The sequence below is a fragment of the Erpetoichthys calabaricus genome, chromosome 11 (assembly GCF_900747795.2).
Source record: "Erpetoichthys calabaricus chromosome 11, fErpCal1.3, whole genome shotgun sequence".
In the NCBI taxonomy this organism is placed as follows: Eukaryota; Metazoa; Chordata; class Cladistia; order Polypteriformes; family Polypteridae; genus Erpetoichthys; species Erpetoichthys calabaricus.
The window spans coordinates 21,669,390-21,683,262 of record NC_041404.2 but is presented as its reverse complement, the minus strand read 5'-3'; the positions used below and the strand labels follow the sequence as shown (position 1 = coordinate 21,683,262).

At 34.3% G+C, this 13,873-nt stretch overlaps 1 protein-coding gene across 1 annotated transcript in view; it reads left to right on the top strand.

Annotated features, from left to right (window-relative positions):
• Positions 1 to 13,873, top strand: part of LOC114660236 (leucine--tRNA ligase, cytoplasmic-like) — a 73,542-nt gene that overhangs the window by 14,634 nt on the left and 45,035 nt on the right. The window contains exons 6-16 of the mRNA XM_028812791.2: positions 352 to 513; positions 1,064 to 1,176; positions 2,063 to 2,126; positions 2,244 to 2,311; positions 3,276 to 3,501; positions 5,465 to 5,552; positions 5,934 to 6,010; positions 8,129 to 8,182; positions 9,650 to 9,790; positions 10,759 to 10,836; positions 12,260 to 12,345. Coding sequence (XP_028668624.1) covers positions 352 to 513; positions 1,064 to 1,176; positions 2,063 to 2,126; positions 2,244 to 2,311; positions 3,276 to 3,501; positions 5,465 to 5,552; positions 5,934 to 6,010; positions 8,129 to 8,182; positions 9,650 to 9,790; positions 10,759 to 10,836; positions 12,260 to 12,345 — 1,157 coding nt within the window. The remainder of the gene's footprint in view (positions 1 to 351; positions 514 to 1,063; positions 1,177 to 2,062; positions 2,127 to 2,243; positions 2,312 to 3,275; positions 3,502 to 5,464; positions 5,553 to 5,933; positions 6,011 to 8,128; positions 8,183 to 9,649; positions 9,791 to 10,758; positions 10,837 to 12,259; positions 12,346 to 13,873) is intronic.

The window sequence follows — 13,873 nt, the reverse complement described above, 5'->3', positions numbered from 1 at the left end:
ATGTGATCTTGTTTATATTTTATGTGTATTGCGCTCTCTCTCTTTCCCCTTCCCCTCATATCCTTGTGGCACAACCCGATGCTTTTCCAGGGTATGCTGTCATCTGGCAGCTTTGGTGTTGTATAGGAACTGTTCTGCTACTGGTGTAGCTTTTTGTTTCATTTGTAGAAACTTCCTTTGAATACTGTCCCTTTTCTGTGCCATCTTAGTAGTGCCCCAGCACAATCATGACAGCCTGACACACTCACAATATATGTAGAGTAATTAATATTCACACAGATTTTTAGGGAAAAAATAACATTATGTTAACATTTTACTCTTAAAGGAAAAAAAATATTTTTGTCTCTACAGAGTAAAGCAGCAGCTAAATCAGGGGGTGCAAAATACCAGTGGGAGATCATGAAATCTTTGGGTCTTTCTGATGAAGAGATTGTCAAGTTTGCTGAAGCTGAATATTGGCTCCAATATTTCCCACCTTTGGCAGTGCAGGATATGAAGAGCATGGGGCTCAAGGTGATTTTGTTCAGTTCCCTATCTCGTGAGTGTAAATTGGGAAGTAAATTATGTCTCAAGAGATGGACTTTCAGTCAGTGTTTAGTATTGCACTTTCTGCAGCTATAATTCTGCATAAATCTTCATAGTAAGTTACTGAAACATTGTTTTTCTGATGTGTAATGTTTATTAAAAAATGAGGGTAATAGAAAGTGTATATTGGGTTAGGAAAAAAATGTGCTTTTCAAAACATTTATAAAGGTTAAATGACTTATTTCTGACATTTTTTAATTCTGTAATTCTGTAAATGACGCATATGTAATCTTTCAAGTGTTTACTAGCATTGTAACACTAGCATGATAGTGATTTGATGTTGCTTTTTTGTTAAGCTTTCATTATATTTCAGAAGAGTAGTACAGTTTGCAAAGTGAAGCTGTGAGGTTACAGAGCTAACAATTTACATGACCACACTGCCCTCATTTTATTTTTTCTTCTTGTTGTATTGATTAGTGTAGAACACCATAAGAGAACAATCTTTTTAGGTTTTGCTAAGTGTGAAATCATATTGCAGGTTGACTGGCGACGTTCATTCATAACAACTGATGCTAACCCATACTATGACTCATTTGTAAGGTGGCAGTTTAAGACACTGAAAGAAAGAAATAAGATCAAATTTGGAAAAAGGTAACTATATCTTACAGACCTTGAAACAAATGCAACTATAAAAGGTTGACTTTTTAACAAAGAAAATAGTTTAATTCAAATGAAGAGAGTGAATAGTGTTTTAATGTGTGGTTGTGTGTATGTGTGTGTCTGGTACTAGGAACGTATTCTTTCCAGCCTGCATTAGGCAAATATGTTTCCAGATGTTCAGGATGGAGTGGGTTTGTTATTCTTTAGGGTGTTGTGGCAGCCAGTAGCACATGAAATGTTGAGGGTTGGAGGAAAGAATGAATTCTCCTAAATATGAAAAAGTTGGAGAAGCTAATATCACTGTTAGTGGTGAAAATGAGGCTAACAGTGATCCAAAACATTCCCCTGAATCAACCGTAACATTGTTAAAAAAAATAAAAGATCAGGGTTTTGGAAAGGCCCCTTCACAGTCAACAGACTTGCAATGCAAGCATGCAAATTCACCTAAGAATATTTCTAAATTAGAAATGCTTCTCAAGGAAGACTCTGGGTGGTGGGGTGAATCCTAAAGCAAGAATATAGAGACTGTTAGCTGTACAAGAAACATGTAGAGGCTGCAATCCCAAAACATTTATAATTTGCCATATTTCACTTCTTATCAATCAGTGTAAAATTCTGTCATTATAATAATTTTGTGATTTCCTGTGTACAACCCTGTTTGTTTTGCAGCCTTGATAATGTTTTACATGTGGATACATTACCTTTATGTAGAAGAAAGGGAATGTGTTGCATACAATCAGATGATTACTTTTTTAAGTGATTTCATATTTGATAAAATGTAAAAGTGAAATATTAAAAATCATAATATAAAGCAGATAGGTACAAGTTGTAATATAAGTATGTTAATCTTAGAAGAACTGTGTGTATTTGCTTGCAGGTATACTATTTACTCTCCAAAGGATGGACAACCTTGCATGGACCATGACAGGCAGACAGGAGAGGTAGCTGAAATATAATATATATGCTGTAAATGTGCTCGCACTATAAAAACGTCTGGTTTTACAATGCTTTGTGTTTTCTTTGTTTCATTTTATATTTTTCCAACTTGTGCTTTGCAGGGAGTTGGCCCACAAGAATATACTTTAATTAAAATGAGGATAATGGAACCTCTGCCTTTAAAACTACGGTAGATATATTTTTAATAATTATTAACATTTTAGTGTACCAAAACATAAGCACATCAGTAACACTTTAGTAGTGTTAAATTATGATTTCAAACTGAAACAGTGATTGTAAATTCATTGAAGCTTCTAGAAGCACTATTTAAAGCAACATGGCTTTCAAAAACCTGCCTATAATGTACTCTTTAAGAAACATAATTACTATTATTAAATTATGTATATTTTTGCCAAATATTAGAACAGCCATAGAATGTAATGATAGTTTTACTTTTAACTTGTACTTATTATTCCTACCTTGTGTCCTGTGCTTGCTGGGATAGGCTTACACGGGTCCCTGCTCAGGATAAGTTTGTGTGGAAAATGGATGAATCAATGGATATTATTAAAATGAAAGGTTGTTGTAAAGATGAAGCTGTACTATATCAGAATCTACTGTATGCAGTTATGTAATTATCTGTGAAAGATTGCAAGACTAACAAATAAAGAATTATTATTCAGTCAGGATTTTTCATCAGATTGTCTCTTTCCAGTTATGTTTCATTAAAATAAATCTGTGTTTATGTCTATCTTGTTTCCCACACAATATTAGAAATATGACAATGTTTTTTTGTTGTTGCATTGATTAGCAAGGTAAATATGTAACTATTTATGTTAAATTCATCAAGAATCAGAGAGCAAATTACAGGTCTAATTTACCTTCTTAGGAGTTTTACTGCCTCATGCTTTTACTCGAAGATATTTTTTACAAATAAGACACTGCTTTTATCTTTTGTTTTCATTTAGTCTGAACAAATCTATGTCTGTAAGGTTCCTTTTTTAAACTGTATACCTCTAAATGTAGGGTTAAATTTAGAGAATGTAACTGTTATAAACTGTAACTGAATCACTGCTATAAACTCGGAATTTATGAAACATCTTAGGATTTGTTATTTTTTTCTAATTGTTTTTCTTATTTTGTTCCTATTAAAGTACTTTCAAAGGTAGATCCATATTCTTGGTGGCAGCTACTCTTAGACCAGAGACAATGTTTGGACAAACTAACTGCTGGGTCAGACCTGACATGAAATATATTGCATTTGAGACTTCAAGTGGAGAGATTTTCATTAGTACTAGGCGGTCAGCGAGGAACATGTCATATCAAGGTTTTACGAAAGAGAATGGTGTTGTACCTGTTGTTATGGAGCTTCTTGGAGAGGTATGTCGTTTTGACCTTAAATTGTTGGTTTTAACATTTTGTATATTCTGTTCAAAAGTATAGTAAGTTAATGCTTGACCTCCAACATAATAATTGTTGCTTACATTTGATTTGCTTACATCTGGTAATCTTTTTTAAAGCGGTAATACCACTGAGCTTTCAAGATTATTTCTTAATTTACAAAAGGCAAGTTATGACTATGCTTTTTTTTTTTTTTTTTAAACAAATATTTTTGAAGTTCCTAGGTTTAAGATAGTAGAAATATTCAGGATGCTACAGCTTATTCAGTAAATTATTGGGTGGAAGGGAAACCACAAATGTAGAAATTAATTAATTTCTGGTTGTTAAATTGGCTGACTGTTAAAACGTTGCCCCATAAACATCACAGTCATGTCTATTTTTAATCTGAGAAGTCCAAGGGCATTTCTTCCATTCTGCCAGGCAGAAATATTTAAACAATAACTAACTATATGTATGGTAAGGGCCTTTCTGAATTGCATTTGAAAACATAAGATATGCCTGCTAATTCTGAAAAACCCAAGGACATCCACTTATTCAAGCTTGAACAATTTCAGTAGTAATAACTTACTAAACTGAATGGAAATAACCTTTTTGTATTAATAATTATAAAATAAGATGGTTTATAGACATAGATTGAACTGATGATTACATTTATCACAGTGACAAATCTGGTTGCACTTTGTCAATGGCATTTCATGAAATAAAAATTGATGGTTGGTGAATATTGGTTTAAAAGGCTTATATGTGTGTGTGTGTGTGTGTGTGTGTGTGTGTGTGTGTGTGTGTGTGTGTATGCAAAAGGCAGCACAGAATCTAAATGTAATGTTGCTTTTCCCCTGGATGTAGCCTTGGAAGCTTTCAGCTGTGACTCTATAATGGTGTGTTGTTTTTTTTTTTTTTTTAAGAAGTCACTTGGCCCCACAACCAGTATTTAGGCTTTCTCTGTGTCTCTCTTTCTAAACTGTGTGTGTCGAAAAACTATGATGGCTGTAATGTGCACTCAAATGTTCACAGCTTAACCACAAAATACCCTCACTTCACAAGTCCATAGTCTGGTAACCTTGACTGCAGGATAGACTTACTGAATCAGTATCATATCTGTCTATCTCTATATCTTTATATAATATATATAAATATAAAAAATCCAATATCTACTGTATCTGTTCTGTCTGTATCTCTGTCCGCTTTCCACGAGAGAACTACTTAATGGATTTAGATCTGTCTTTTTAAATTTTATTTATATATATTTATATAATTTACTTGAACATTCCTGTTGATGTTGCAACTTCTCTCATTCCACTATGTATCATAGTTCACTTGCGGTACTGATTTATTTGCGCAAATCCGAGAGACATGCAGCAGGCTGAGGGAAGTTGGGCAAGGCCCACCTAACTCACGCGCCATCCTCGAGGTATTCCTTACCTCCGCTTAGCTAGCGGACGAGAGAACTACTTAATGGATTTAGATTGGGGTTTTTTTCTATAATTTGCTTGAACATTCCAGTTGATTTTGCGACTTCTCTCATCGTACTAAGAATCATAGTTCGCTTGCAGGGGCGATATATTCTCTATATTTTATGTGCTCATATTTTAGCCTGCTGCAAAAAAAACTAAACTGAATTTGATTAAGCTTGTGTGAGAATTTCATGTAAGCATGCTTACCAAGTAAGGAAGTGTAGATACATTTGATGCTTTACTTAACAAATGCAATTATTATCTGATGAGACAACTATAGTATCAGTTTAAAAGAAACAATTTTTGTCCCGACATGTTGTGCTCAACTGCTGAATAGCGTGTGCATATGTCTTATTTACAGATTATTACTAATGTTGTGTCTGTTTTACTAATTTTTTAATGTAAATATTAACTGAATTTAATTTGAAATTGGTAATACTGTTTAGATTTTTATTGGTATGGTTGTGTTTTCTGCATCTTATTTTCAGAACATTTTGGGATGTGCACTTCATGCTCCTCTTACTTCCTACAAGACAATTTATGCTTTGCCAATGCTTACGATTAAAGAAGATAAAGGTGAGCCTCTTATGTTTATCCATATGCAAATATTTGTCAGATATCACTTTGAAAGCTATTCAGAACTGGCAGTTAGTTAATTCAAGCAAAATCATTTGGGTATAGCACGGTTTTCTCTGTTATAGATTGACTAGTTAATGAAAAAAATGAATTATGAAACTCATTGCTTATTTAATAGTGTCAAATGCAAACTGTTTGAGGAAACTAAACACAGTACCATAATAATTACAAAACCATCTATAAATCAGATTTTTTACATTTGTGTAAAGTTATTTAAGTTGTAATTTTTTTTTAATTCCCAGTGCATTTTGTCAAATACTTTTATAAATGTAAAAATCAGGGATTTTTAATCTTTTTTTTTTTTTCTTGATATTTTTTTAGGAACAGGAGTGGTCACCAGTGTTCCTTCTGATGCACCAGATGATATTGCAGCACTTAGAGATTTGAAAAAGAAACAAGTAAGGGCTTTAGTCATCTTGTCATTCAAAATAAATCTTTACATTTTTCTGCCTGTGCTACTTTGTCAATTACTTACAAAGTATTATTTACTGTCAGTGATCCATACATGGAATCTATGTATATGTGTGAATATGTGTATGTGCTGGCAGTGTTCAACCAGCAGCCTGTCTGGACTGAGTGGAAAAAAGATTGAGTGCCATAAAATAAACTATAGTAACGTTATTATTGACAAATAATAAATAAAAAAGCAAGCATTGCCTAATTTTCTTTTTTTTATAATTTCATTAAATTTGAATCAAATCCATCAAAGCAGTTTTGAGATTTTGGGGTATTTAGTTTAGGATTTTTTTTTTAACCTCTAAATACTGATATATCAAAATGCCCTTTTTAGTGGATACCTTGTGCCCTAGATGTACCATTCTGCCAAATTTCAGCTTTTTGACTAAAAAGGAAAAAGTGTTGTTTTTGGATTAGTGAGTTAGTCAGTCAGCTTCGCCACATATGTATTGTGTGCACATTTGACTGACTGGTCAGGTGACATTAAGGAAAAAAGAAGATTAGCTGACACTTTGTGTTTAATGATTGTTAATATGCTAACTTATATGCTTTGTGCTTTGCTGAAAGTGTACTTGATGCAACTGAAGGACAGAGCAAAAGCAGTTGTCAAGTTAAGTGAATAGTACCACTGACCAGTAGCGTGAATGGATCACTGGGCAGTATCCTGGACAGGGAAAAAATGAGTTGTGATCACATTGTGAAATGGAAAGTGAAAGTTCAGCAAAGGTCAAGGAACATGCAAAGCTCAATGGTCAAGAAGCACTGTTTTTTGCTTTTAACTTCTAGCATTCTTAGATGGGTATTGACTCTCATCTTGGTTATCTGTTCCACTCTGTTGATCTCCACCTCCAGCACAGAAAACTACAGGAGACAGGCCCTCCCCAGCACTCTCCCAACACCACTCATTGATCATGATGCTGCAAATTCCAAAGGAACACCAAATCCACCCCTTAAACAATCATAAAGTGGCGGCCTTAAGCACACTAACACACAGACAGTTAAAGTGACTTGCTCCTGGTCAAACAGTGTCAGTAGCAGTATCTGAAACCACAGTCCAAAACCTTAACTGCTACACCACAATGCCTATGAGTGATATTAGCCCTTGGTTTAAAAAAAAAAAAAAATGCAAAACTGCAAATATTGTATGCAGAAAAACTTATAGTTAGTTACGTTGTACTACTGATACATCTCATTAGCCTACGTTGTCTTATGAAAGGTCCCAGACCAACCCAGGTAATACAGCTAGTATATCATAAACACGAAATGCCTGTTGCTGAACCACCTCAATATCTTGTAATTTAAGTGTTTGCTGCTTTCATGGTTAGTAATTTGAACTTTACAGTGCTTGTTGTCTTTAGCTTCCATCAAGTCATATTCTGTTATCTGTTCCGTATATGTCCGTCTTGGGAATCTATATTGGCACCACTGGGCACAAACCAAGTATGGTCCAGACATCAGTTTATTGCAAGGTATACTCGCTCGTAAACCCAGACTCATTCATTCGGGACCTGTTTAGGGTTGCCATTCATCCTAACTGAAACATTTATATTTGGGCTAAAAAATTAGGTACTAATAGAAGAACCCAGGAATATACAAACTCTACACTGACAGTAAATGAGAGAGGATTAGAAACCCGTGGTCTAAAGCTGTGAAGCAATAGCACATTTCCACCATATCCCTTACACAAAGACTAAAACAAGAAACATATTTTCATATACTTGAACATCCAGTAGTCATTGCTTGCTTTTGAAAATACACTCTATACAGAACTATAGTACAACTGTTTACATTTTTTTTTTTCTTCAATGAAAGCAAAGTCAGGTTAAATAACTCATTTTTGGTCACCAAAGTAAGCCACCATGTGGAGACTGAATCAACATCCTTTTAGTTTGAAGCCTAGTACTGAAACCAGCAAAGTATTCTAATATACAAAATGCCAAGCGCTCACTGTATTAAATTGTGATGCTGATATGACCATAGTTCATTTTTTGTGTACAAGTTAACATTTAAAATGTTGCCATTTGGCAATTTAATTATTAAATCAATTTTTCCATTAACAGGCTTTGAGAGAGAAATATGGAATCAAAGATGAAATGGTCCTTCCATTTGAACCAGTGAGTGTTTTCATAAAATATTTGTGCTGCATTTTGTCTAATATGTAATCTGCATTCTCGTGTTGATTTCAGATTTTTACACAGGTTTTTCAATTATGTTTGTTTGAAAATAAAGTTTATCCATCCATCCATTATCCAACCCGCTATATCCTAACTACAGGGTCACGGGGGGTCTGCTGGAGCCAGTCCCATCCAACACAAGGCGAAAGGCAGGAAACAAACCCCGGGCAGGGCGCTAGCCCACCACAGGGCACACACACACACACACACACACACCAAGCACACACTAGGGACAATGTAGAATTGCCAATGCACCTAACCTGCATGTCTTTTGACTATGGGAGGAAACCGGAGTACCCAGAGGAAACCCACGCAGACACAGGGAGAACATGCAAACTCTACGCAGGGAGGACCCGGGAAGCAAACCCGGGTCTCCTAACTGCGAGGCAGCAAAGCTACCCACTGCGCCACCGTGCTGCCCCAAATAAAGTTTATAGTTCGAGTTTATAGTCAGTTTTCGTTTGGAATGGGTACATATCAGAATGGACAAGTTCAACAAATTTAATATAGCTAAAACAAAGTTCTCCCCCCTGACCCTGTGTTCGGATTCAGCGAGTTGGAAAATGGATGGATGGATAAAACAAAGTTCTCAGTTTTGTCTTATTTAGTTATGAACTGTGAGAAGACTGTTGATGTTTTATGTATGGACAGTTGTAAAAAAAATTGCTTTAATGTAGTTATACTAAGTATAATACTTGTATCATAATTTTTAAAATATTTTATTGACCTTTATTGGACATTTGTTAACCTGAAAGAAGCATGGCATGTTTTTTCCTGATAAATCTATATTTGCATCACTGGCAGTACAGACAGAATATTTTTACTCAAGTTTATTTCCATTTAGTTGTAAAAAAAAAATAAATAAATAAAGTTTGTACATAATTGTGCTCTCATCGGGTGTTTGATTTTATAACTTCATTATAATTTCATTATTTAAATAAACTTAAAATTAATCAAAATAAATTAAGCTTTCACATTTCATTTAAAAATAAATGCATGTTCTCATTTTAAATAATTGAAGCTTTGATTGACTACTGATGGTTATTCATTGATACGTTTTTTGTAATTAGAAAAATTAATTTAGTTGGAAAGAATTCACAGAATTTTTGTCACTTTGGAATATATGTGTATTAAAGTTATTCTTCGCTTTTTTAGACTAATCAATTGCTATGTTTGATTATTCTGGAACGGAGCACTTTTTGCTTCTCAAAGTACCTAAATATCTGCATTACTCTTCAGTTGTGTAACTTTTAAAATAGCAATTTATAAAGTGACCAGAACCTTTTATATATGTTTGAGCTACAATTAATTGAAGCCGGTAAGATTTATTAAGTTTTTTTTCCCCAGAAGGTGTTTATCTTACCATTTAGTACTGAATGTGCAAACAATCTGCAATTATTTGTGTAGGTCCCTATAATTGATATCCCTGGATATGGCCAGCTCTCGGCTCCTCAAGTATGTGATGAACTTAAGATTCAGAGTCAAAATGACAAGGAGAAACTTGCTGAAGCAAAGGAAAAGGTTTATCTTAAAGGATTTTATGAAGGCGTGAGTATCACATATATCAGTATTTCAGTAGCAGTCTCTGTATTTACTAGCTGAAGTACAATTTCTTAAAGGTTTCATTTGTTTTACTGTCCTACAATCTAAAAGTTCTCTGCACATGCTTACAAGGTATTTATATTGGCTTTACACAGTGGAAAAAAGTTAGCCTTGTCCTTTGAGGCAAATGATTCTGCTTTAAAAATCAGAATTTTTAAAAATTAAAAAAAAAAAAAAAAAAAAATTTCCTCTGTTAATGGCTTATTTTTGATTTCTAAAATTGATTAAAAAAAAAAAACAGCTGTCATAATGATATTGTTTTCTGACAAGTTAATACCTTATTACTTTAAATATTTTCATTACTTGCCAAAAATGCAATGCACCAGCTGTGTGTGTTTTTAGTCTTACTAATTGATCCATAAGTATATGGTCAGTTCTCATTTGTGGGTATTTTTACAGTTAGATTAGCTAAATTAGTTTGCTTGCCAATTTTAGTACATGCCAAGTCTTCATTTGTCATATTTTTGATTCATTCTGAACCTTATAATCTTTCGTTTTGAGTCAATATAATGCAATACTTTTAAATGCATGTCAGCAGAGAATCACTGTTTTAATGAAACCAGGGGTTAAAGGAAGAAAAACGTTTGAACGTAAAACCAGTGTTTTTATAAAAACTATAATAACTGAAACAACAGGACGTTAAGTTTGTGTAAAGCTGATGATGTAAACAACGACGAGCAGTGCTTTATAAGCAGGCAACACTCATCTGATGCAAATGCCAAACTTTTTATCCTTTAGCCAGATTACTTAATTCTACTGAAAAGAACTATGTGAATTTCATTATTTTTAATAGCAGCTCATTTGTCTGGGTAAACATTCAGCACATTTTTAAGGTATTAACATTTTTCCCCTTTTTTACATAGTTTTGCATACATGTATGAATCAGTTAGTGTAATAATTTCTTATCCCCACAGACAATGCTAGTGGATGGATACAAAGGTCAGAAAGTTCAAGATGTTAAGAAATCAATTCAGAAGAAGATGATTGATTGTGTAAGTTTCAGATAATTAACTAGTACTTTTTATTTAAAAAAAAACCTCTTGCTTACTTACAGGACAAAAGATTAGTTATGAGAATGTGTATCTTCAGGTCATTTTGACAAATGAAGAACATTTATTAAAGTGGGCCCAAAGCAACGTTTCCTTTCTTTGAACCAAGCTGTGTTCTGGGTGTATCTGTGTGTATCTAATCTGTTACATTTAAGGAATATAAACGGCCTACACCATAATAAGAATTAATAGTGAGAACGGTTACATTACAGAAATATTTGTCTGTAATAGTCTCAGTTGTTATAGTAAAAGAACCAGGAGTGACCGTGAAAGATATTCTTTAGATAAAGCACAAATATCATTGTAATTGTGAACATTTGCACAGCTTTTCCTGGTTTTATTTTTCAACAGGCAAATATTAATGTGTACAAAGTTGCTGTTGAAGAAGCCAAAGATGGTAGAGTTTGCATTTGCATTGCTAACCCAACATACAGAGGAAGTCCTGTAATAAATTGTTCAAAATTATTTGGCAAGAAAACTTCAATATTTTGAAGAAAAAAGTTCAGGCACCATCAAGAAGGCCATTCAACTTTATTCAGTTTTGTAATATAATATAATATAATATATTGAGAAGTATTTTTCTCATCACATTGGTGCTGGCAAAAAAACACAGTAGCAATATTAACAAAGATTTAACAGTTATTTAGTATCAAAGTGAGTGTTCCTCTGTTTTTATGACTGCTAATTTTTTTATTTTTTAACCATCTTCATATTCTTCCTGCTTTTGCTTGCCAGTGTCACTGTAGCAACATGCTGAGCTGCAGTTCCCAGCCATCACTATCCCCATCATACTTCTCCTGGCCTGGGAAATATTTAGACACTAGCAAGACAACTGAGAGATGTAATTACTCTAGTGCTTAGTGGGTTTAAACCACACTGTTCTTCCTTTAGACCATATGTCCCTTTGAAGTTTAGTTGGGTCAATAAAGGTACAGTAGAAAGGACTTGCATACAGACTTTTTTATTTTGAAAAGACTGAAAGTATTCCTTCTTTATTTTAAACTTACAACATTTTAAGCAACATGTTGAAAGTATAACTGTATACCTTAAGTAATGCTTGGAATAAATAATTCCAAATTTACAAAAAAGTTATTGCAAATAATAGAATATAATTGTTGAAATATATTGTTCTTTTTATTGGCTTGCCTTTTTTGGTGGGTTATATCTCACAAACATGCTTTGGTTGGCTTCAGGTGTGTTTAATCTCGAGTATAAACATGGTCATCAACTTGGTTTAATAGTAATTATTGCTTCTTGCTTCTAATGTACGTTTAGTGTTTATTTTTTTTATATATACTGTACATATGAGTGGAAACTAATGAATCTTTTATTACATCTGATTGGACATTTTCTTTACACATTTAAGGGAGATGCCTTGATCTATATGGAGCCTGAGAAACAGGTCATTTCTAGATCTGCAGATGAGTGTGTGGTAGCACTGTGTGACCAATGGTAAGCAATATTTTTTTTAATGAAGTAATTAATAAACTCTATGAAATGTCTGTCTTACCCACTTCAAAAACCTATAAATTAACCTAAATTTCAGTTTAACAATTCACTCCCAGTGGCGAGCTTCAGCAAATTTGTTCTAATAATTTAGCATGAACTGAGGTAGAAATCAACGTCTTAATCAAAGAAAGAAACATATCCTCTAACAGGACAAATCTGATAAAACCTTTTAGTCAGTAATCAGGCAGGAGAAAAACTGTTTGTTGTGTCATTTAAGTACTCCTTGGCATTGCCTTAGAGGGATCATTACAACTTGGGCACAGTGATCGGCAAAACAAAGAATAAAGGTTAATTTTATAAACTATTGTATTTACATACAGTATCAATCAATGCATACATTTTACTCTAGTTAGTTCTTGGTTTACACCCAAATGACTTATATAAAATAAAAGTATTATCTTCTGGTTCTTATAGGGCGAAGTGGTGGCTCTGAGGCTAGGGATCTGCGCCTGCAATCGGAAATTTGCCGGTTTGAATCCTGTAAATGCCAGAAGTGACTCTACTCCATTGGGCCCTTGAGCAAGGCCCTTAACCTGCAATTGCTTCGTCCTGGGTATGACATTAATGTGCATCCAGCCCTGCAAGCAGGTCCTCCAGTTTATATGGAAAACTTGGGGGTTGGTGGCAGGATTGGCATTCCAGCCACTGTTTTTTTAAATATGCCTCACACTGTTCCAGTGTGGTGCTGAGATGTCACCCACTTCACTCAGCTCCCAATCCAGGTGGTTCGTTGTGTGTAGTGCAAGCTCCCAACCTCTCTGTCTCTCTCTCTCTCTCTCTCTTATAGCCTTTGGGTTGAGCCACCACCCTTGAAATTTTTGTGTATGTAACAACTGTCCATTCAGGTTGTTCATAGGACATGCGCAGACTTCTTAGTCATCACCCTAGCTCTGAGGCTAGGGAGCTGCACTGGCAATCGGAAGGTTGCCGGTTCGAATCCCGTAAATGCCAATATGGACTCTGCTCTGTTGGGCCCTTAAGCAAGGCCCTTAACCTGCAATTGCTAAGCGCTTTGAGTAGTGAGAAAAGCGCTATATAAATGCAAAAAATTATTATTATTATTATCTTTCAGTACAATATGTTGTTCACTTGACCTTTGTTTGGCTTCATGATATACCTGAACAGGTTTCTGACATTAACCCTTTATGCTATTTCTTTAAGATGAATGCTATATTTTTTTGAATGGAAAACATATCAAAACAAACAAACTATGTGACCCCGAAGTCTAATTTTTCTTCCACAGAACTTGATGTTTAGTCTGAAAATACCATTTTTGGAATTATGTCTCTGTGTGTGTGTGTGTGTGTGTGTGCGTGTGTGTGTGTGTGTGTGTGTGTAAACATGATAACCTGGGTACGCTTTCACTTGGGTCGACCAAATTTTGTATTCAAGTATTATGTACAAAATGTGGATTTCCATTTTCAACTTTTGGGCTGTTTCTGTTAACCGGAAGTGGTACTTTCTTTTATTC